Raw genomic sequence first — 23,286 nt, 5'->3', positions numbered from 1 at the left:
TCCAACACCTCAGCTGCCTCCACCTTTCCCCTGCTTGTCAGTGTGAGTGTGGGTGAGGGATATTGTGGTGTGAAAGGTTGCTCATAACACTGCACCTATTCATGCACTTGGTCCATTCATCATCTGCTTTGAATACAAGCAGAACTGTTTGGATTCACAGAGCGAGGCTGCTCCAAAATGTGAAACGGGAACCTTTCTGTTCAGTGTTAACACGGCCGGGGTAAATATTAGCACGGTGCTGTGTAGCATTAATACCTAAACAGAGAGGTGTTTTCTGCTAGTGTGGAACTTTTTAGAGGTGATGAAGAGATGAAGCCCAAAATGATGAAGTTCTGACTGTGTCCTGCCACGTCTTTGAAATGACAGAAGAAGGCTCTCAATTTCGCGGCCGTAGCTTATCAAAAGATAACAATATAATACAAATACTAACTTTAGTATTTAATGTAGAACACTGCACCATGAGATGAGTTATGTCATAACTAATGGATTAATGTGTAGGAAACATTTTACTAGTGCAGTTGCTTGATGAGGAGCTAATTTGTAACGTTTTTTTGTTACTTTCCACCACTGTCCTTATTTATTTGAGGGTGAGTATTGATGTTATTGTAACTTGTTGACTTACATCTGTCTTTCGATAAAGTATCGAAACAAAAAAAAGAAAGGTAAATGAAGGTTCTACCTTGTAGGAAGGGAACAGAGATAATGTCACAATGTATCCATCTCTTAAATGATTTCACACCTATACATTTTACTATAGTCTATCAAAACATCTTCAGTTATAGTCAAGTAAACTGAGACTTTACTTGCAGTAAAGTTTTCTTATACTATTTTGTATATTAAGGTGGATCAAATCAAAGGTTGTATGCTAATTGTAGGTAGCAATATTTAGACTTGGTATTATTTGCATAAGTAAGTTTATCTCAGCCGAATGCCATTTCTCTTTTTATTAGTTTAAAGTAAAGGAGACTTCAGTCACCACTGGACTTGTTAACGTGAGTCTGTTCTGCAGTTTGCTCCCTGGCAGCCGAGCATCATTAATGGAGCTTGGCCCTCTCAGGGTTTGTTCACATGGTGTTTTTATGGAGGGAAACGTCTCCAGCGGCGGCCCTTCGCTTCTCCACAGGCCAGCAGACCACAGACTTCCTGGAAAAGGCCCGGGCCGATTCACAGAGAGAAAGCTCAGGAGCCAGGCACAGTGGCTCCAGATGGGCATCAGGTAGACCTTAACACTCCTTAACACATATAATCTGGTATTTATAGTCGATGGTTTAAGTGTCTCTTTGAGACCTAATAGGGTGCTATATCCTGTTAAATAAAACTATTTCTGACATACTAAAATTATGTTTTTCTTTATTTGTATTTCTCACACACAACAACACCACACACCACACACACACCAGCACACACACCGCACACACACACACACTCAACACACACATCACACACACACAACCCACACACAACCACAACAGCAGCCACACACACAGACACCACACACAACACAAACACTACACACACACAACACACACACGAACACACAATCACACACACACACACCATATCTCACACACACACAGCACTACACACACCACGAAGTAGGTTTGGCCAACTACTTGGCCACATAGAATAAAACAGAGTCTTTAAATTATTAAAGGAAGGACTAGGACTTGGCCTAATAAATCCCACGAATGTGTTATAAAGATTGGCAACTTGGAATAAATGCATGACCCCACCGTCAGTGTGTACTCATGAATGGAGCCTCTTTATATGAAAATAATATTATTCACATTTGAGTTTAGACATAAAGTCTCCAGAGCTGGGAAGTAACTTACTCAAGTACTGTACTTAAGTACAATTTTGAGGTACTTCCCATGTTATGCTACTTTGTACTTCTACTCCACTCAAAGGGAAATAATGTAATTTTACTCCACTACATTTATACAACATGTTTAGCTACGTTTAACAAAATGCATCTCTAAATGTTAAACTAGTGAACGCACTATTAAAGTCACGGGAGAGTCAAATGATTCAAATATGTTGTAAAAAAGTCAACCAGAACTTTGTTTGTAAAACAGTAAAATACTACCTGATGCAACAATATTATCTGGAAATGTCACATATATAAATATAATATATACACACAAAGGCAACTTTTCTGCACAATGACTAATTTGACTATTTATACTTTCAGTACATTTTGCTGATAGTACTTTTTGTGCTTTTATTTAAGCAATATTTTTAATGGAAGACCTCAAGGTTCAAGGTTCTTTATTGTCAAACTAACATAGCTACAGAGTAATTATGTCGTTGAAAATCTTAGGTCACAGGCTTCTCCAACAATGCAACACAATAAGACAGATAAGCAGACAATATTAAAACAATATTAAAATATACTATATTAAAAGTAATACAAAAAGAAAAATCGTTTTAAACAAGTGGAATAGTGCGATACGAGTCTATATACAAGTTATTGGAATGACATATTAGATAATAGATAAATAATTACTAAGTAGCAGATGAATGTCATGAAATTGTTTCAGCAGTTCAGTTGTTTAACAGTCTTATTGCCTGCGGGATGAAGCCGTCTCTGAATCTGGTCGTTTTTGTCCGGATGCTGCGGTAACGCCTGCCAGACGGCAGAACAGTTTGAACAGTTTGTGGCTGGGGTGATGGGGCAACTTGTAATTCAATGTTTTGACAATATTTGACTCAAGTAAAGCATCTGAATTCTTCTTCCACCACTGCTTGCACATTCTAAATGTTTTGTCATCACATGACAGTAAGTCATATAACACTGCCTTTCCTTAAAAGGAGGTTTACCAGGAGAATGTAATGAGAATACATGTATTTACATTGCACATCTTTTAAGGAAAGATACAAGGTTCTTCAATCAAACAACAAGAAATACTTTCAGATGAGAAAAGGAATTTGTTTATTTGTATATTGTCTATTCTTTGTTACATGTAGGAGCACAATGGCAATAAGACTGAGTTTTATATCTCGAGGTAGTTTTTTAACCATCAATAAGTTCCAAATGTTGTTTCAGTCATAAATAATATTTACAGTCTGTGATCTGTGCACATCCAGAGCAGTGTGGAGGAGGACATCAGAGCCGGTATCTTCCTAGGTGGCAAGTACCCTGCGTTGACCGTTTCAATATTAGTTAGTGTGTTGAAAGGAGAAGAAAACAATGATACGCAGAAATCATTTTTGTTACAGGGTTGTTCGCGACGAGCGTAAAAGCACACTATGGCACTGAGCCATTCTTTACTGCGTTAGCCTTTCACATGGAAAGCTTTATAGCTGGAGGAGATTGATTGGCTATAGTTCTAGTTTTGTGTGTTCTATTAAAACCAATAAAACCAGAGAGGTCATTTCAAAGGGATTTTTTATTTTATTTTTTATTTGAGGCATACTTTGTTCAAATCCAGGCTTTAAGGGTGAATTACTGATCATACATGCGACAGTATAATATCTTTCATTTATTGATTTCGTTGCAAAATAAAGCATACAATAATAAGTAAATAAATGTGCCTATTTTTATCTTTAAAAATGATGATTATAAACATTAATTGAATAACTTTAAACATGGGAATGTTTGATAAAGCAACGTTTCTTAATTCAACCCTGTTTCAGGATGATAACTATAACTCAATGTTATTTGCATGGCTGAAACTATTATTACAAACTAAGAAATACCTGCAAGAGGCTTAGTGAAGAAGTCTGTCAACCAATTATTATTATTCCTAATTTACTTTTTTTTATCTCAGAAAATAATCCTCAAATATCAAATGAAAGCCTCTACAGTGTAGACTATTCAGATTTAATTCTAAAGGAAGTACAAGCAAAAAATGACATCCAGAGTGGATTAATTATGTGGTACAAAAAATATAATAAATGTACAACTGCTGGCTGGTGAATAAATCATCCGTCTTGCTATTGAGATAAAAAGTCAGAATTTAATGAATATTTGAGAACAAATACATGAAATTGTTTAGAGTTAAATAATAGAATAGCCCAAGAGAATAGTAAAATAACTGTCTGTTCATCACATGAGCGACATGAATGAAACAAGTGTAATATCAAATGTTGTGGAATTGGCACCAGAGTGGTCTCCATTACTACAGAAGTCCCATCCTCTCCACAAACATCCCTGTATCTAAACAAACCCAAATGAGGAGAAGTGGTTGAAATAAAAAAAGCGTCAACATTTGGTGATGAATTCTCAGTCCATTTGTATTGAAGTTCTTACATATTACAGGTAGAATATACACTACATGATGTATACTGGTACACACACAGGCAATATAAAAGTGGCTAAATGTAAATACAAAGAACCGCATTTACAAAAGCGTATTTAATGATTCAAGTACCTCTACCTTCAGATCTCTAGAGAATTCAAAAGCATCTGTACAAAATGTACAATAATTGTATCCCATGCTGCATGCTAAAAGAAAATCATATTTCACTAAACACTATTCATGTCAAAGAAGAGAGGACTGTACAGTTTTAGAGGAAACACACACATCCTACAGTACACATGACGTCCATCAGGGAATTTGCAGGATTCATTTCTGGATTGGAGAATTTCAGTGCAGTCGTCTGATGTCTGAACTAAATCAAACATTGTTAAGTGAAGTGCTTTTGAACAACTCATCACATGAAATGACAGCGACTCTACAACTACAGGTCATCCATCTTGTGTGTGCGTATATTACTGGACGTTTCACATACTGTCAAAAAGTGTTCTGCAACACTTGACAGCTCTATAGTTTCCAAATGAACTTCCTTTGACGTTTACTTGAAAGGTTAGTAGCTGGCAGAAACAGAGGCAGTGTTTAATTGCCCAATAAATTCATTTCAATCTTCTTCCTGCATAACAAGAGGTCTTAATAAGTGCACAGCAGGTCAGATGAACCTGAACATTAAATGGAAAACTTAGTTTATGAAATTAAACTCACATTGTTACGTCATTTATGCTCAGAATCTTTCAGCAACAGCTATTCAATGCATTTATCGTCAGTTATTATCTATCTTTTCAGTATTTTACAAGTATAGTTGTATGATGTTATTTTGACTCCTGTATCAAAACAGCGTGAGCTCCTGCACTGTAAAGAGATTCACCGGTGGCTTTGTGTAGTATGAAGCCACTGCGTTTGACCTAAGTTTCCATATTAAACTGAGCATTAACTTGGGTTCTTCTTTCAGGGAAAATCCTATCTTTCCATAATTACCACCAAATGACACAGTCCTGGCAAATCAACTGGCATACAATAGCTGCAATATAATCTACATTCAGATTATTGTAGAGCACTTTGATTTGACAACTAAATCTTAACTTTTGAAGATCAGCAAAAATCAGAAGAGACTGAATCTACAAATTACCATCATCTCGACGAGCTATTTTTAACCGACATGAATCAGGACACTTCAGGGCTGATTACCTCTGACGTGGGGACATGAGAAATTAAAATCATCCAGAGGAAAGAGATCTAGCATTTAAAAGTAAAAAACTAATATATATATTTAAAATTGCAGGCATTAAAAACACGTTTACTTGAATAATCACAGTACATTGTTTAACATGTCAAAGTCTTACCATCAAAACTGGTAAACATCAGTGGCGATTTCATACAGGGATTCGTGCAAATAAGTAAAAGCATAGATACGCTGCTGAGAGTTCACTGAAGCAACACTTTGATATAAAAAGGATGCTTACTATCATAAAACAAATCCTATTAAGAAGAGGAAGCACTTAAAATATAAATGGAGCATTTCAAAGTGGGTCATGCACTCACCTCTTTACAACTCGGATGCAGCACCTGTTTTTTAAGAAAATGCCTTTGGAAATCTCTTGACAGTGATATAAAAGATGAAAATAGCTGACAGCCGTAATGGCAGCTCTACATTCAGTTCAATTATCACTTTGATTTGTTACGACTTTGCAAATCCTTTCAAAGGCTTCAACACTGTACCATCAGGAATACAAGTACTGGACAGCAGTTTAAAGAAAGACAAAGTGAGCTTTGCTGTTCACGATTGACGACACGTGACAGGAGTCCAGCTGTGGCAGCACGGACCGGCTCTAACGCTGACCGAGGTTGTCGGGGGGTGGACGTCGTGTTTCCTGACCTCCTCAAGTCTCTCCGGGGTTTAGCACACGGTCTCTGAGTGCTAGTGGACGGAGCTTCTGCCGTGTCAGGGTTTTGTGGGTCGTACTGCTGGTAGCGGTTTAGCTTGTCCGGATCGTTGGAAGCCATGTGGGTGAAATCCTGGAAAATGTCTTGGTAGGTTGCATCTCCTGCAAGAGGTAGAGGACACAAGGAATCAGCAACAGAAGGGAACGTAATAAAAGAGAGAAGGGTTCAAACATTCGTCACACACAATGATGTTTTCTGATCCTCTTATTTACTTCTTTTCTTGTGAGTTACTGAACACACTTTTATCTTTTCAGGCCTGTAAGAAACTTTTAAAAATAGTACAATTTGAGAGAGAAAAACACGAATCATTCATTATCTCTTGCCATGGCACAAAAGCATTACAGACGTTTTTTTCCGTTCGGAACGAGATGTTTCGTTTAATACCAAATGCAAGTATGACTTCTGTTACTGAAATTGTAACTTGTCAGAGAAATCTGCATCTTCACTCTGCAGGATATAACAACAACCCTCTGCAGAGTGGAGGGCTCATGCACAGTATCATCAGAACAAGAAAGAAGAAGTGGGCCATACCTGTCAGAGTGCTGGCGTGGCTCGGAGTAGGAAAGAGAGCAAGAAAGAGGCAGACAAAGACAGGGACGAACAGGAGAAGCAAACTAATGTCTGAAGGAAAACAGCCGGAGAGCTTTTCATCTGACACTTTACAATAACAGCAGATCGACTCGGAAAGAAAAGACAAGCCCACAAATTCATTTTTGTTAACAACTGTATTGTGTTTAAAGTGCAGGAGTATATGTACAAGAATACAGTTGTGTTGGCCTCAGCACCCCAAAGAAAGAAAGGGAACAGAAGAAAGGCACAAAACTCCAGGGAGGAGAGGGAGAAAAGAAAAATACAGAAACAAAGAGAGGGAATTTACAACGAGAGATAGACAGGAGTGGATCAGAGCAGCGAAGAAGAGTGAGAGAGAGAGAGAGAGAGAGAGAGAGAGAGAGAGAGAGAGAGAGAGAGAGAGAGAGAGAGAGAGAGAGAGCAGCAGTTCTCAATCTGTTCAAGTGTAAAATCTTCCCTTTCACTTTTCTACAAGAGACAAATATTGATAAAAGAAACATTACTCTTTAAATACTTATATTTAAAAATATATATACACTCTCCCCCTTGAGATGTTAAAATGCCCCAAACCGCAGGCTGAGAACCGCCGCTCTGCTCTTCTTCCACACACTCAATCAGGCGGAAACATCTGAGTCGAGGGAACTCTCATCTTAATTAAAGGGTGGATTGATGAGGTTAGTTCTCCCTCACATCCATTACCCCCGAACACCCTTCATCATCCCCTCACTCATCAGCTGATTGGAGGTACTGATGAAGAGCGAGGCCCTTGGGCTTTAAAGAGGGCGAGTCGATGCCGGCAACAAATCCTCCCGCAAAGCAAAACAACTTGAGGGTGATTGAGAGAGGGGAAGCTCTTCAGACTCCGCTCTGCTAATGACAACCTGTCGCTGTTCCTCTGTGGTCAACGCTCTCAGAACTCCTGTTGACCTTTCTGTAATGCAGGTTATAGTTTCTCTAACAACAAGCTTTGCACACATTAAAGAATCAAGAAAAAAGATGAACTCATTCTGTGTCATTCAGGTCCAAAACATTTCTGACTGTTTTTCTTTTTGAAATGATCCCAGAGGATATTCCACTTAAGAAAAAAGGGCAGCAGTGTGGCGAATACAAATCTAATCTAAAGCGGCACATCCAGCCCTCGGTATAAATGCTTCACTGTTTCAGGACAAATGGACGGCATTTCTGAGTGTAGCAGTCCCTCCTGTGGTCAACAAACATATGCATGACTACCTTCATCATACAATCTAAAATCATCCCCTCAACCACTTTTTTAAAAACGTCATTAACCTGTGAGAACACAATCACAACACAACCAGTTTTCTCTACTCTAACCAACGACAAATCCCCACACTAGTCGTCGGCCAATCAATACATCACATACACCAGGCGCTGCTCTGTCAACGTGAATGAAGAGAAATGACCTTTTAATCAAGTGCTTTGGCGACCCCCCCCAGGATTTGGGGCTGAATGGCGCGGGATAAAACGGGTCGATCATTCATTCTATCTATAAAACTCAAATGAGCTTTGCACTCATGATTATTCTTTTTTCAAAGCTTCCTTATGATTAAGATAAATATAAGCTAGGACCAGCAGGTGATATGAATATATACATGACGTACCACCCTCAGATGGTTTGTCTATATTTGAGTAAACCCCACTAATGTTCGATACAATCAAAGCGATGGCACTTAAAGGCCGCCATCGTCTTACAATTCTGGATTTCCCGTGATTACGGGCAACGAGCAAGCACATTTAACCAACTAATAACCAAGACACGTTATAGTTATTACAGGAAGTAAATACAGTACAATAATTGAAACAATAAGTTAGTATGTGAACACAGAGCCCCTCATGGCGTCACCACTGTGCAACCAGTCAACCCCCGCTTATACTGCGGACTATAATGAAATGTATGTATGCACATCATTTACAACATATACAGTAAGCATACTATAACTAGTATAATCGTAATAAAAAAACAGTTCTAAAATACTTGTTGTCTGTACAGCAATGTCACAACAGCAAGATGCATTATAATTAGACAACAAACAGTTCTAATCAGTAAACAGTAAACAGGCCTCGAAAATGGTTAAGACTTCAAATGGAAACCTAACAATCGCAGGACAATGTACAGTAGTTGCATAACCCTTAAAGGAATGTGCATAAATAACTTCTGACAAGTCGATTTCAAATCAAACACACACTACGCCTCACCGGACCGGTCAGATAATACAAAATATCATTCAAAAGTCATGATTATTGCCAGAGAGTGACACCGACGTCACTTTGAGGTCACTGGATACTGGTGGCAGTTACTGGGCGGATCGTTTTTTGCAAAGATACTTTGACTGATAGCGGAGACACAAACACTCCAACAAGTATTTTATCCAAAATAAAAAACTCATTTCTCATAAGCTGCTATAAATCACAGAACTTCTCTTAAAAAGTGATATTATTCAAACTTAAAAGGGAGTAGATACAGATGATCTAGTCAAAAGTGACTTGAATGTTGTGCTATCAATAACTTTAAAGGAGTAACAGTCACTTCATTGAAAACGTTGATGTTCCAACTCTTCAGAAATGTCCAGAGTCAACGGCTTTAACACGGTCACATTGACACAGTGACCTGATGCTAACCAATATTTGCCCACACAGGACAGCAGCACACAGGAGCAGCTCTGACAGAGTCGGGCTCAGCTAACTCTAATCAGTCGGTCAAATCTCCCTTCAACTAGAGCTCACTTCATAAACTAGTGGCCCTATAATCAAACCTCCGAGCATGACTTCTCTGGGTTATCTTTTGAAGCGAACTGACCCCGACTCTGAAACCTGGCTTCACATTCCCCCTGATAAGCCTGGTTTAGCAGTGTGTTGCCCCTGTGTTTCAATGATAGCGCACAGTTGTTAAGTCTGGTCCAGCTGCAGGCTAATAAACTCCTGCATGCACTTCCTGTACTGCATCTCGGTGGGGCTGTTGGTGTTATAATGACCTGACTGGCTGTAGGGCCCCTCCGCCTCTCGCATCTCCTCGTTCATCTTGGCCAGTCGCAACCTGAGAAACAGGAAGTAAGAGGTTATTCTCAGATGCAATCAATAATAAAACTAAAATCACACAATGGCAGGGTTATTTTAATGACTGTTCTCACAGAAATACTCTGATCATAAAGGCAACTGTGTTAATAGAGGTAGAAGGATGTCCACTGCATTATAATGACACCTTGTGGTGGATAGTTGTTACTACTTGTTGAACTATTTCAACTATTACAGTGACTGTACGTATGAACCTTAACATTTGACAACACGATCAGAAGTCAGTCTTTTCTTAAGCAAGGCACCAAAACCCTAATGGTTACATGTTGCTGTGCTGGTGGTGTAGGTGTGTTCATAGTGTGAAAGCTCAGACATCTCTTCAAGAATAACTACAGATTAATACAAATACTATTAATATTGATAGCAATCATATCGATAACCAGAATAACACTCACAGTGTGACGATGTCTGCGTTGGCCGCTTCCACCGCTATCGTCAGGGGAGTTTTCTCATCAATGTCCGCAGCATTTTGATTTGCTCCTCTTTTTAAGAATAAACACACTTGCCTACAACAGAGAGAAAGGTTTGTCATTGTCTTGAGCTCACATATAATCCGTGTTGCATCCCACTCTTCAAAATGCCCCAATATTCTGTGAGTATAAGTTTGTTGAAGTAATAATGATGATGTGAAGGACTCACCCTGTGTGTCCCAGCAGGGTGGCGTGGTGCAGCGGCGCTCGGCCCTGAGCGTCCTGCTGGTTCACATTACCTGCGTTCTGGAGCAGGAACTCACAGGTGACCAGCGAACCCTGAAGGGAACCATGAGTGAAACAAATTAAAAACTTTCCAGTGAGAAAAACCTGCTTACATTTTAGATTAGATGTTTTGTTTCACTGGCAATATTTATTTTGCAAACAAGTTTTACAGTATTGTTACGGCCAGTATTTTGTTTTTATCATAAAGGTGACGTCTGTAGTCAATCAGCGCCTCCTCTAAAGTGACTGATGGGCAACCTCCTAGAAAGACACCGTCGGGGAACAGTTTTTAACCGTCCAATTACCCTTTAAGTTATCAAGTTATATAAGCATTATCAAGGAAGAAAGAATACTTAAGTTGTTTGTTATTTTATTTGAGTTTTGCCTATTTGTTTTGAATATTGTAAAGGCCTCTTTTCTTTATTGCATGTGTAAAAGTTTGGTATTTTATTTTGAGCAAACTCATCGCATAATATCATCCAAACCATCGGAGGCCAAGCAACTCTTCAACTGTTAGTAACACAAAGATAAAGGAAAGAAAACAAGTTCAAAATGTCTGTTTAAGGCGTCTAGTGGCTTGATACAAACAAAACAAGGAAGGAAGCCAAGTATATACCACACAATGTTCTTTAGCAAAAATACAAACTATAGAATCTCTATAAAATCTACATGAATTAAATCATTAAATGAGTGATAATAACATAGTATATATACAGTATATAGAGTTTTCCCAACGCTCACCCCATGCACGGCCATGATGAGCGGCGTCCTCTTGTCGTCCTCCGTGTTGACCCAGTTGACCTCGGCTCCGTGGGCCAGAGCCTCCGACATGTCGGGCAGAGAGCGGGCGCAGGCGGCCCAGTAGAGCTGCAGACCGGAGCTGTACTCCTTCGGCTCGTAGAACACCATCTCCTTACAGGGGGAGGGGGGGGGCAGGGTGGCAGGCATTGCCATGGCCGGAGGCTCTGCAGCGTCTGAGAAGAGATAGATGGGAGACATTTGTATCAACAATGAATATGTAGATGAAAGTTCGGTTTGTCTGTGCATTGTAAAGCAACAACAGTTCCCCCCTATAGATCTTCAAACTGTTTCTCATAAGTTCCAAACTTCGCCGCACTATAAATTGCTTTAAATTCCTGGAGGAAAGTCCTCTAATACTTCTTTTAACTTTTTTCTTTCTTTTCTCCAACATAGTGAAACATATCTAAAATCATCATATTTTTAGTAGTGATTGGGGATTCCTCTGGATATTTCTTTCTTTTTAGGCAAAAAGATAAGAAGCTTCAGGTCTGGAAATAGATCTAACACAGTGGCATCAAAACGTGTAGCAACCCTTCAAGATGGGCCAAATCACTAGAAGGCCTACAGTTTGCGTGCAATTAAAGTTCAACAAGCCTGCGTTGTTCAAATCTGTAATAGCTTAAATCAGAGTCCTGCCTTAAATATAGATGGTAGTGTGCAATATATGTCTTTTGTATACTAGATTTTACATTTAATACAGCACTTTGAATGTGTGTCTCTTTTTTAGATATTGAAAGGCGTGGATATCTGTGTGATGACAGAGGAGGTGTGTGAGTGTGAGTCTGACCTGCGTCTGTCAGGCTGTTATTGGACGGGGTGTTGGCCAGCATCTCTCGGCTCCCATCAGCGCTGTTCTGGATGCCGCTGTCTGCACTTTTTACTGTAAAACAAAGAGTTTTTAATCACGACTTGTCAAATAAAACATCATTCACTGAGTGTATGAGATAAAAGGAACACCTTCTTGCTGTTTTCAGAGCATCATGCAGCTCCTAATGTTGCCCCTCAGAAAAGTTCTTTAATACTTTTAGTTAGTTTGTTATTACTAGATCATTTATTGAACATCAACTGGCATCTCCTGTACGATTGGCAGAAACAGCAGGTGGTCCTTATATTTTATACAGTGTACACAAACAAGTCCCCGGCTGAAATCAACAGAGAGAGAACTGGAGACCCCCACCATCACCTTATGCTTCAGGACCCTAAATACCAAAAAATATGATGAGACAAATACAATACAGACAATGACCAAAACCATGTGAGAGAAACACTTCCCAGCCCCGGGAAAAACAAAACATGGGAAGCTCGGCGATGCTCTTAACATGACAGCATGGTCCATTAGAAGGGTCTGGATGATGAAAGGGGAACAGAGGAGTTGATGAAGGGTTGTTAGTCCACAGCCCCGAAGTAGAAATGGACAGAGGGGGGTGATGAGGAGGGGGAACACTGAGCATTTAGTACTTACTGCTCCTGAGCTTGGCAGAGTTGTCAAAGTAGGAGAAGAGCGAGTGAAGCTCGTCAGCACAGAAGAGAGAGTCGCGGCGGGCCTCCGAGCCGCGGGCAACAGCTACGTTAGGAATCATGGGAGTTTGGAAATTGGAAGGTGGAGGGTGTAAATTGAGTGGCAAGGTGGGGGGGTTACAGGGTTACAGGGTAGGCAGTGAGAGCAGGGGTTAGTCCAGGAGCACAGAACAGGAGAGGTGGAAGAAAGAGATTGAGGAAGAGGAGAAAGAGGAAGGCAGTAAGTAGAGAAAGTTAGACACTAGAGACACACTACGAGAAGCAATGGGAGGCAAAGAGGGCTTAGGCATATGCTGCTCACACAGAACATACAGTATGCTGGTGGGGGGGGGCACTTCTCCATGGCAGTACGAAATGTACATGGAGCGTACAATAAAGAAGGTGGCAACAATCACAAATGACACAAGCTTCGCCCTCTTGATGCAGTGTTTTGATTCAGAAAGGAATTTAAAGATCTGTACAACAGAAACATCCAACCTCTTAAATCCTGAATACAATGTGTGGTACATTGGGGTTTGTGAACCTTTAAAACCTTTAGAAGATTAATTTGTAAAACAGAGTTTAATTTCGGAGTATTCTTCTATATTCAAATTGGGAGTTATATAACTCTAGTCCTCATCCAAGTAGCCAGTCATTGGATTTAGGGGAAGAGGACAAAGCACTTCTTATCCAAATATGCAAAGCCATCATCAACTGACCAGTTATCAAAATGTACCATGACTTATCCAAAACTAAAAATAATGTTGATTTTAAGAGGTTACATGTAAACCTTTTGGTATTAAATCTATCCAGCTTGAATTCAATACACTTTGTAGTGCCAGAAACCATCCACAGTCAGGATCAGTACAACTGAATATTGTCAGCTTGTTACTCATCAACAATCCTGGGTTAAATGTGTGTTATGTTTGTTCTTTTTTCTACTGACCTGCTTGACCGGCTCTCAGTTTTGGGGTGGGGGGTGGTGGTCTCGGGGGCAGATGCTCAGAGCTGTTGCTCAGCCTCTTCTCCTGTTTGCTCAGAGAAACCACTTTGTTGCGAAGCTCCTCGTCCGACGGCAGGCGAACAAACCGGCGGTCCACGTATTTGGCTTTGATGTAGGCCTCGACCTCGTGCCTGTTTGGAATAAAACGCAGATGTTTCCGTTTGTAAATAAGGGAATTTTACTTTTTACTAGTTTAGCTACTTTAGCAATCTATTTTGTTGAAAAGATGTAAATCAAAAACAAATGTTAACCATCAAGAGTGAAAGTTTCTTAATACCAAGACCATACCGTATCTATTCTAATGAATTGCTCCACAAAAACGTCCTTTCAGTCAGATACAGAAGAAAACAAAATACCAGGAGATGAATTAAATAGGATATAGATGAAGGGCGAGAGTAAGTGTGAAAATACCAACATGCTTTCTAGCAGCTCTGTACCTTGGATCTCCGGGCTGGGGTTTCCTGGCTGCCAGCTCCTCTCGTCGAGCCTCATAGATCTGATTGATCGCTCCGTTTCCCAGTTCACACATCAACTGTGAAGTTCAAGAACATTTTTTTATCAGCACTTGATTCAACGTAAGACTTTCAGTTCAAACAGGATGGTTGTGTTCATTTGTTTATGTGCTCCCTAACCTTTAAAAGTTCTGGCTCCCATGAATCCAAAGTCAGAGATCGCACCTTAGAGAAATGCACTCCCAGACTCCTGCAGGTGAAAGAAGCACACAAAAGAAAACACATGGCATTGTTCATTTGGAATTTGTATATGGGTGGTCTACAAATGTGTAGGCTTAGCAGCATTAACCACAAAAGCATAATATGTACAGAAGGTAGTTCTAAGAAAAATATGCATTACAACAGTTCTACGCCTTTGTTTGTAATATTTATGTACGTTCAAAAATCTATTACTTCTATTGAGTCAAAGTGCCAGAGATTTTTTTTAAAGCCACAAATTGGGTTGTTTAAGTAAATATATGTCAAATATAAATGTTTCTATTATGTAATCCTACAAATTCCTCAACCCACTCAGTTGAGAAATCTCATTGAAGATGTACTACTTTTCTAGGTTGTGAAGAAAAGAATGGCTTGAATCCCTGGACACTTTTATTTTATGAAAATGAAATATTTCACCCTGGTAATTAAAGTGATGAAAGGTCTTAAAGACATCCTGAGCAGGCTGGGTGTTCTACACACTGGGTTTACATTTCCTAAATCCCTCCAGACCAACAGTTTGTACAAAGCATTGAACACAGCCCTGGCGGGAAAGATATTTCGTAACAAAGCAAACAGTGTTTTCCGGTTGTCAATGAACCAAAAATAACTCAGAATTAACTTTATTCCTGCAAATTAGAAGATTATTAAATAAAATATGCTGATACAAGGTTCTTCTGTTTATTAGCTTCTGCAAGTTTTCTGCTTTATCGACTAAATGTATTTAAGTGTCCATAACACTTCGATGTATGGGTATGTATGTCAAGACTTTCTGTGTTCCTTTGTGCGTTTGATATTTTATTGATCTATATCCTTGATGAATCTTTGTAATTGTAGGTCATTTATTTGCTACCATTGTTATGTATACAGCTGTTTGAAACATGTATATTAAAAATATCTATAAAAAAGGCTTTGTTTACAGAAATCATAGTACTTTACCTGTGGATACCGGAGCACTGGATGCAGAGGGTGATGCCCAGGTTGATGCTGGCCCAGCGGGGGTCCGGCTGGCCGCAGTCGCAGCAGCAGGTGTTCCCTGGGATCACCAGGACCTTCTGCAGGGCGCTCTCTCCTTTCAGTGGTCTCTCCTTCGGCTCCCCACTAGAGTCCAGGCTTCCTGTTGACGTGGAAGACTTCCTGTCCAGCTTCTGACAGAAAGAGAGAAGGCACAGAAGGATGGGAAAAAAAAATCATTAAGAAAGGATATATCTACCTAAATGAAACGTTGTCCCCATGGTGTAATGTGAACAGTGTAAACAGAATGTAAACTTAAGTATGGGAAATCAGTGTTACATAAATAAACAGCGTTAAATGAGTCACCATATGATTTATGTATCTAAAGTATATGAGAACCCCTTGACTGTCCCCTCAGTGTCTCTGTGTTTCTGGTTTTACCTCGCCTTCGTCTCCCTTGTCACGGAAGGCAGTGGCGATGCTGTTCTGGACGGCTTTGATCCAGGCCTGACGCAGCTTCTCCGAGTCTGCTTGCATCATACAGCTCCTGTTGGGACAAACCACATCACAGAGCTGCTGTGTGCTGAATATATATATATGTATGTGTGTGTGTGTGTGTGTGTGTGTGTGTGTGTGTATAGGCTCGTACATTACTACTCCTGCCTCCCACCTTCAGTAACATATTCCAGTAGACTCAAACTTACTTGGTGGGCGACACCACTTCGAAACAGAAGCGCCGCTCCACGTCCTCACAGTGTTTGACGGTGCAGAGCCTCAGGTCTTCTACCACCACTGTGGGGTTGTCCTGTAGGACAGCACAGCCACTTTGGTTAAACACTATTTACTCAAACACACAAACAATGCTAAACGCCCAACATTTACTGTAAAACACAATAAAAGGTGTAGATTAATGAAAAGTTAAAACAGTACAAATCCCAAACTATATTTTGCCATCATTTTTAATCAACTGCAGTTACTAGATGACTGGTTTGTTTTAAGCTGTCAGGATGTAGGCATTTTTTTCTCCAAAACCAAGGCGTGGTATTACCACCATTGAGAAATAAGGCATGACTAAAAGAAATGTACTATTTTATTTTAATTAATAGCATAGATGTTTTCCATTCTGAGCTTTAGCTAAATGTAAACATTGTTGTTGTTATACAAAAAATGTATATATGTTGAGATGGATTGGATCATATTACCATATACATAGAAAACACAAGCAGCTGTGGTTTATTCTATACTAAACATATCTTTAGATTTGTCTACTACAGCTCTTAAATCAAGCTACTGCATCCCGTTAAAAATACATGAGGGTTTTTTGTGCTGGAAGTCAAACACATGCATATTTGATTGTGGTCTGTGTGCACGGAGTCACTTGACATACCTTAAACTTCTTCTGGTAAACTAGCTGATTGTTCTGGATGGAGAACCAACGCCTGAGAGGAGAAAAACAAAGTCACATGCTGTTGCTAGTGACGCTCCTAAAATAACAGAAAGCTTTGATATAACTTTAGTGTGGACAACAGTGATGGCTAGAGAGAGAACTGGTGTGTAGAAGGTGTTATCAAAATAAGGAATTCTAAATACCAATATGTATCATACATGTTGCAGAGAAAATAAACTCTACTTCAGGATAAAATATGATGGGAACAGTAATTCTATTAGAAACTCATCTGTACATCTTTTCCTTTTACATTCAACCTTATTATATTCTTGTGGCCGTTTTAAAAAGATCTTGTGGCCGTTTTAAAAAGATCCTTATCAAGACATGTACTTGCTGAGGTATTCAAATGTAAAGCACCTTTATTATCCCTCTTACTGTAAATGCATAATCAGCCTACTGTAGCAATTCCTTATCATAAAATGGAATTTTTAATTTATTCATAGAGACACCTATTGAGCTGTGTCTGTCTGTACCTATTCCACGTCTTAAAGGCATTGCTGGCCCTCTTAAACAGATAGCCCTCCATTGCGATGCCGTTGTCTGCATCCACATTGTACTCCAGTTTGGTGTCGTCATTCGAGAAGTCCTAAACAAAACATGTCAGAAAGGGAAGAAAGAAAAATAGCAGACAGAAAAATCAGCAAACATAAAATGCACATTTCCCCAATTACTATCAGTATGTTCATATTTTTGTTTGTTTGTAGTGACTTTTACTTGCAGGAAGTAGCAACTAAGCACTTTCCTGAAAGTCTCAAAACACGGCCATCAGTCTCTTAAGTAACTTCCTGCAGAGCAACAACACTCGGCTGCTTCTTACACCAACCTGAATGATGTTTCAAACCAAACCAGACGAGATAGAAACAACACACGCACAGCTGGTGGTTCCTGATGGAGTTATGATCTATTTCAATCCTTGATACGAATGCTCTGAAACAAATCTAACAAAATACTGGAATATCTTCTAATGTTCAGTTTCAGTGCTTCAGACTATTGTACTTTCTAACGTCTTACTCTGTGTTTGAAGTTGCTTAGTGAAACTAATTGTACAGATAATATGCAGTAAAGACTTTCCGTTTCAGCAAATTAAATCACATACTCGGTAGTTTGCCAAGACCGACATGCAAATCAAACATAATCTAGTTTGGTGGGTCCAGCTTTAATCTACCTGAGCTGCTGTCACACTTTCCTAACACCCTTACAGCTTTCTTAGCTTCAAGTGACATTTAACACCATGATGAATGTCTGTATGGGCCGGGGTGTGTTTGTGTGTGTCCTTGTGGGCACATTTACACCTTCTCCTCAACCAATTACAGCATTAAGTCCTTTAAAATATATATATACAGAATGTGATACACATTCCTATTCTCAGTGAAAGTAACTATAAAGTCATTTTGATTTCTTGCCTTCAACAAATATTGTGACTGCGTTCTGTCTTTGTTTTAGATGTTTCTCTTTACAATAAATATCTTACGAGATATTTACAGTGAAGAGTTTCACTTACAGAGACGTAAGTGTGTTTGATGTAGTGCATCACTTCTGTTGCATGACTGCACATTGTAACATTGCATGGATGTAACCTGAGCAAAAGCTTTGTTTAAACCCTTTTGCCCTATGATGCCATGATGTTTCAAATGGATGGACACACAATTTTCCAGCATGACATACACTGGGACGACTGAGGTTATTTTGGGTGCACAATGGGAACAAACTGTGTCTATGTTAAGCTCCTGAACAGAAAGACAAAGGAAAACACTAATCCAGCCATTCAACACATTCACTTTTCCTAAAAGGTAGAACAAAATGAACCTCAGATATAGGGGAACGCAATTTTCATAATTCTCCCAATAACTAAATTCTTAAGTCATACAAATGCTTAATGCCCAGCTCAGAACCCTTAATGGTCAGTTGATGGCTCACTTAATTAGGAAACACAACCACGATATTGTATTTGATGTTCACTCGCACATGTACACAAACAAACAAGCACAGCAATCCAACCATGAAAAACTCCCTGATCAAGACTGAGGCCAAAGAAGAAAATGCATAAAGAGCTACACCCTGGCTGTCATGTGAAATCCTGTCTGGTTCTCTTGTTTCATCTATAGGTCGAGACATTTCAGTGACCGCTTGGGTTTGTGAAACCATGTCACATATATTTAAAAACAGGTAGTGGTCAAACTGGAAGTTATTCAGTTGTTTTAAGTTCCTGACACATTTTAAAGACGCAAGGTTTTCGCCTGACAACAGAGATGTGTTCATTCATTTATCCAAAGAGTCACAATGGACAGCAACAAACCACTCACTGACATCAAACCAGCAACCGGACCATACCGGCAACAACAATAAGGCGTCAAAATGAACATGCTGCATAATCAAAACACATCAACACTGATGCATGTGTGGCACACTAAAATGAGGAAACACATGAAGGTGCAAACATCAACACAAAGACTGCAATGCAGTCTCTTGGCGTGTGCAGGAGAGGAGAGGAGACAGAAGCGGGGAGGTAGGGTTACAAAGCGGAAGTCAGATGGAAATCGATGCGGTGACTCTACGTACGGAGGTCGACCTCCAAGCGCAAAAGTTGCGGCAGTCTGGTAAAGACTCAGGCTCAGTCACCTCCTAAAATGTCGCACACAGCAAGAGAATGACACACAGAGAACATAAATATGTATTTCTTATGCTACCACAGTATAATAAGGAATTATGAATATGTCAAAAATAAAAATGGCATACACACAAGAAAAATCACCTGAAGGAACAAACGTAAACACAGACTGTTACTATAAATAGCCATGGGCAAAGACACTGTCGCATGCAGGGTCTCACAGATACTCTCAATCTCCCTCCTACTGCTAAACTCACCAGATACCAAACGTAGTGAAAACGGCTGAAAATCTTCATGTTTCACAGATGTTATGAAGGCTGGGCCCTCTTTTCTGTGTGAATGTTCCCCTGTGAGGCAGTTGATTCTTTGCTATCTCAAGGTCTCCCTGTGAAGCATCTCAATGGCAGTGTGTCACTGTAAGCAGCGTGGCCCGTCTCTGCAACCCTCACCTCCTTTCTTACGGCTGTGTATGTCTATCAAAACTTCCGTCACTGCCTCTGCTACTGCTGCTCCTCCTCCTCCTCGTGAGGCCTGAGCGAAGGTCACCTATGTGTCTCGGTCTGTGTCTGTGTGTGTGATGCTTGTGTGACTGTTGGGCTTGAATAATCAAGTAGACCGTGCAGAAGAGCCCGGGCATCAAACATTTATACTGACTTACATTTAACAGACGTGCACTCAGCTGTTCCCTTCAAGCTCTCATCTCCCTCCCGTGTGTGTGTGTGTGTGTGTGTGTGTGTGTGTGTGTGTGTGTGTGTGTGTGTGTGTGTGTGTGTGTGTGTGTGTGTGTGTGTGTGTGTGTGTGTGTGTGTGTGTGGCAGTTATGAGGATATGGCTTATTCTTGCATAAAAACAATCAGATCATCTTAAAACTATAGCCGCTTTAAGACCAATGACACATTTTGTCTTTCTTTATGAGACAGGACAATCTTTAAGTCAGCAGCACATCTCTCTCTGTTAGTGCCATTGTCACACCGTCATGCTCTGTGGTCATAGAGCTGCCGCTGCACACAGGCAGATGGACAGCATACTAAACACAACCTCGGGACCCCCCTTCAGGTTAAATCAATAAAGTGATGATGGGACAGGTTTGTATGCAAACTGAAATAAAGACGACAGTTTGCATAGTATTGATAAGACATACAACACATAATGACTCGGAATAAAATAATAGGGGTCCGACATGATCATTACAATTCGAAAAATTCACCAATTACTTTACAAGACCTCTGGCTTTTATTTAAAAACACACGTTCTGACTCATACTAGAATATAAAATAAACATGTTCTGCCCAATGAAGTTTCACAACACTACCATAACCTTCACACATTTGTGTACCAGTAACTGATGAGGACAACAACAGTGGTAAACCACCTGCATCACCAACGCAACTACAAAAGCAAGAGGAGGAGTCGGAGAGATGTGTAAAAGTCTGCTTAGTTTATGTTGCTGCAAAAGGCTCTGGTCAATAAGGCCGATACAGAAACCTGCAAAAACCTAAACCTGGCCCCTGTCGAAGATTGTCAGCCTGATATCACTTTTGTGCACTTTGACCTCTAACATTTGTGAAATATTCATGTTCCTGATATTAAATGAAGTAATTCAGCAATGTTGTGCTGTAAAGCTGAGGTCCATATACCAACGTGAAGCCATTGTACCTTGTAAGTGCAACAACTCACCTTGACAACAAATGTTTGTGTATCCTATTTCCTCAGGGTAAATTTGCCAGTACAATACATTTATTTTCCACCACAATTGCAGAATGTTATAATTAAACTAGGTGCTATTAGTATGCTTCACTTAAGTCAACCTTTGAGACATAACTGAACATAAATAGGACAAAGACCATCCTTCTTGCCAATACTCAACACACTTTGGTTGATTTTACATCTGAAGATAACAAAACAAAACTTAGCACAAAAAAAGCAACATAATACAAGGTGGAAAGCCATGTGTAAGATCGCTATGGTATGAAAATAGTCTTAATTTCATTGATAAATTGAGTCTGAAGTCACAAAGACATGTGTGATGACAGACATCTATGAAATGGCATCATATCATGTGTGTTGCCAGTTTAATCTCGTGATGAACAGGCTCGCTGGTCTTGTCACAAATGACGTTCGCTGCAGAGGTGGAGCCCAAGCAGTTAAAGTAACGTCTACAGAATCTTTCACACATGCTGCAGACATGACACGGAATGACAGTGAAGAAGAAAGGAAAGAGTAACAAAGCTTACCTGAATAGCAGCCTGAAGTGAGTACAAGAAGAAGAGAGCAGAAGTAGAAGAGAGAAAAAGACAGTTGGTTAAGAGCGTCTGCGTATAAGCAGCCAGACAAGAGAGAGAGCAAGAGCGAGTGTTGGGAGCGAGACGATATATAAATAGCATCTAGATAAATTGAGGGAGGGGAGGCGGAGGATAGTTGCTCAAGGACAGGCGGAAGTTGGCACACGTACCATCACTGTAGGAGCAGGAGGGAATACAGAGAGGGAAAGAGGACAAGATGCAAAAGAAAACACAGATGGAGAAGGCAAAGACACAAATAAAAATACAAAACGATATAAGGAGAGAACAAACAGGGGGAGATGTACTACTTGAACACAGTTGGAGACTAAAATGAACACAATTGTCAACAGAAGCCCAGCAGACAACAGCTGGATAAAGAAGTGGCAGATGCTGTCTGGAGTTAATGATGTTGTGTAATCTCCATTTAAAGCTATGCGCAATTAACCACCACATACTCTAACATGATGTTATCCCCACACATTCCTAACTTTATATTTTATTCAATACTGCGAAAGTTCATAGAGCTTCAAACATGCACAGTGTCCGAAATGAACAGAAACTGAAAGCATTCATGTTATAAATAGCTACTCAATTACATACATTTAATGTTAAGGGGGCAAAAGATGGTCCGATACTTTTATGTCATTTTTGGCTTTTTTCCTCTTTCCATTTCATTTCTTGTAACCATTTCTGGTGCACCCTTCTGGTTAACAATATATCAACAAGTGTGGCTCACTGGTCATATAAGTGTTGGCACGGGTGCTGACCAGAGATGGGAGGGATCTGAAACTCAACCTCATTTGTTTGGAAATGGGTTTCCGTCGGTTGTCAATAATGCATTGGTGTGTGGCTGAGATCATCCCTGGAGATCTCCTTACACCTGAGGGCGGAGTACTACCTCCATTCACTCACATGACAAGCGAACAGTGAATGGCTGAAATTGATCTATTGAGCTCTCGTATGTGAATGCCCCCTTAGGCAAATAATTGTACAAGTAATGTTTCTTTCAAATACAAATAATTTATTTGTCTTCAGAATGTAAATTAACCTAGCTAAATGCTTTCACCCTGAAACCTTTACTGTACCAGAGGCTTGTAATATCTTAGCATAGTGTTCACAGAGAGCTCAGTGCAGAGGAGCGGTCACTGTAGTGAAGAAGGAGCACAAGAGGATGTGGGGTAGAAGCTAAATCCTGCAGCATGTTCACAGCACAGTGCTGTGGGTTCACTTTGAATGGGAGGAGGCCCGAGTGCAATGACCAAGGCTTTGTGGGATCTAACAGTCATAAGGTCTGTAAACATGCAAGACAAATCCAGGCTCAGAGTAGCCTGGCCCTGTTGAGCACACTCTGTTGAGTCAGTGTGTGTGTTTTTGTTTCTGTGTTTTTCAGGTTGCTAGCCAGAGGAAAGGAGGATAACGTTGTCATTTATGA

At 40.0% G+C, this 23,286-nt stretch overlaps 1 protein-coding gene across 5 annotated transcripts in view; it reads right to left on the bottom strand.

Annotated features, from left to right (window-relative positions):
* Positions 1–4,210: 4,210 nt before the first annotated feature.
* LOC117559716 (arf-GAP with coiled-coil, ANK repeat and PH domain-containing protein 2-like) overlaps positions 4,211–23,286 on the bottom strand; it is a 47,607-nt gene continuing 28,531 nt past the window's right edge. The window contains exons 10-26 of one of the 5 annotated variants that reach the window (XM_034236395.1): positions 21,807–21,818; positions 19,524–19,586; positions 17,438–17,550; positions 16,905–16,956; positions 16,222–16,322; positions 15,959–16,064; positions 15,503–15,711; positions 14,489–14,558; positions 14,294–14,388; positions 13,800–13,987; positions 12,819–12,920; positions 12,144–12,236; positions 11,297–11,529; positions 10,500–10,609; positions 10,256–10,366; positions 9,761–9,822; positions 4,211–6,301 (exon numbers count right to left, since the gene is read on the bottom strand). In XM_034236395.1, coding sequence (XP_034092286.1) covers positions 5,964–6,301; positions 9,761–9,822; positions 10,256–10,366; positions 10,500–10,609; positions 11,297–11,529; positions 12,144–12,236; positions 12,819–12,920; positions 13,800–13,987; positions 14,294–14,388; positions 14,489–14,558; positions 15,503–15,711; positions 15,959–16,064; positions 16,222–16,322; positions 16,905–16,956; positions 17,438–17,550; positions 19,524–19,586; positions 21,807–21,818 — 2,058 coding nt within the window. In that variant the 3' untranslated portion in view covers positions 4,211–5,963. The remainder of the gene's footprint in view (positions 6,302–9,760; positions 9,823–10,255; positions 10,367–10,499; positions 10,610–11,296; positions 11,530–12,143; positions 12,237–12,818; positions 12,921–13,799; positions 13,988–14,293; positions 14,389–14,488; positions 14,559–15,502; positions 15,712–15,958; positions 16,065–16,221; positions 16,323–16,904; positions 16,957–17,437; positions 17,551–19,523; positions 19,587–21,806; positions 21,819–23,286) is intronic. The other 4 variants (XM_034236396.1, XM_034236400.1, XM_034236398.1 and 1 more) reach the window with 4 other exon arrangements.

This window comes from Gymnodraco acuticeps, unplaced genomic scaffold, assembly GCF_902827175.1.
Source record: "Gymnodraco acuticeps unplaced genomic scaffold, fGymAcu1.1, whole genome shotgun sequence".
In the NCBI taxonomy this organism is placed as follows: Eukaryota; Metazoa; Chordata; class Actinopteri; order Perciformes; family Bathydraconidae; genus Gymnodraco; species Gymnodraco acuticeps.
This window is presented reverse-complemented; position numbering and strand designations above follow the sequence as displayed.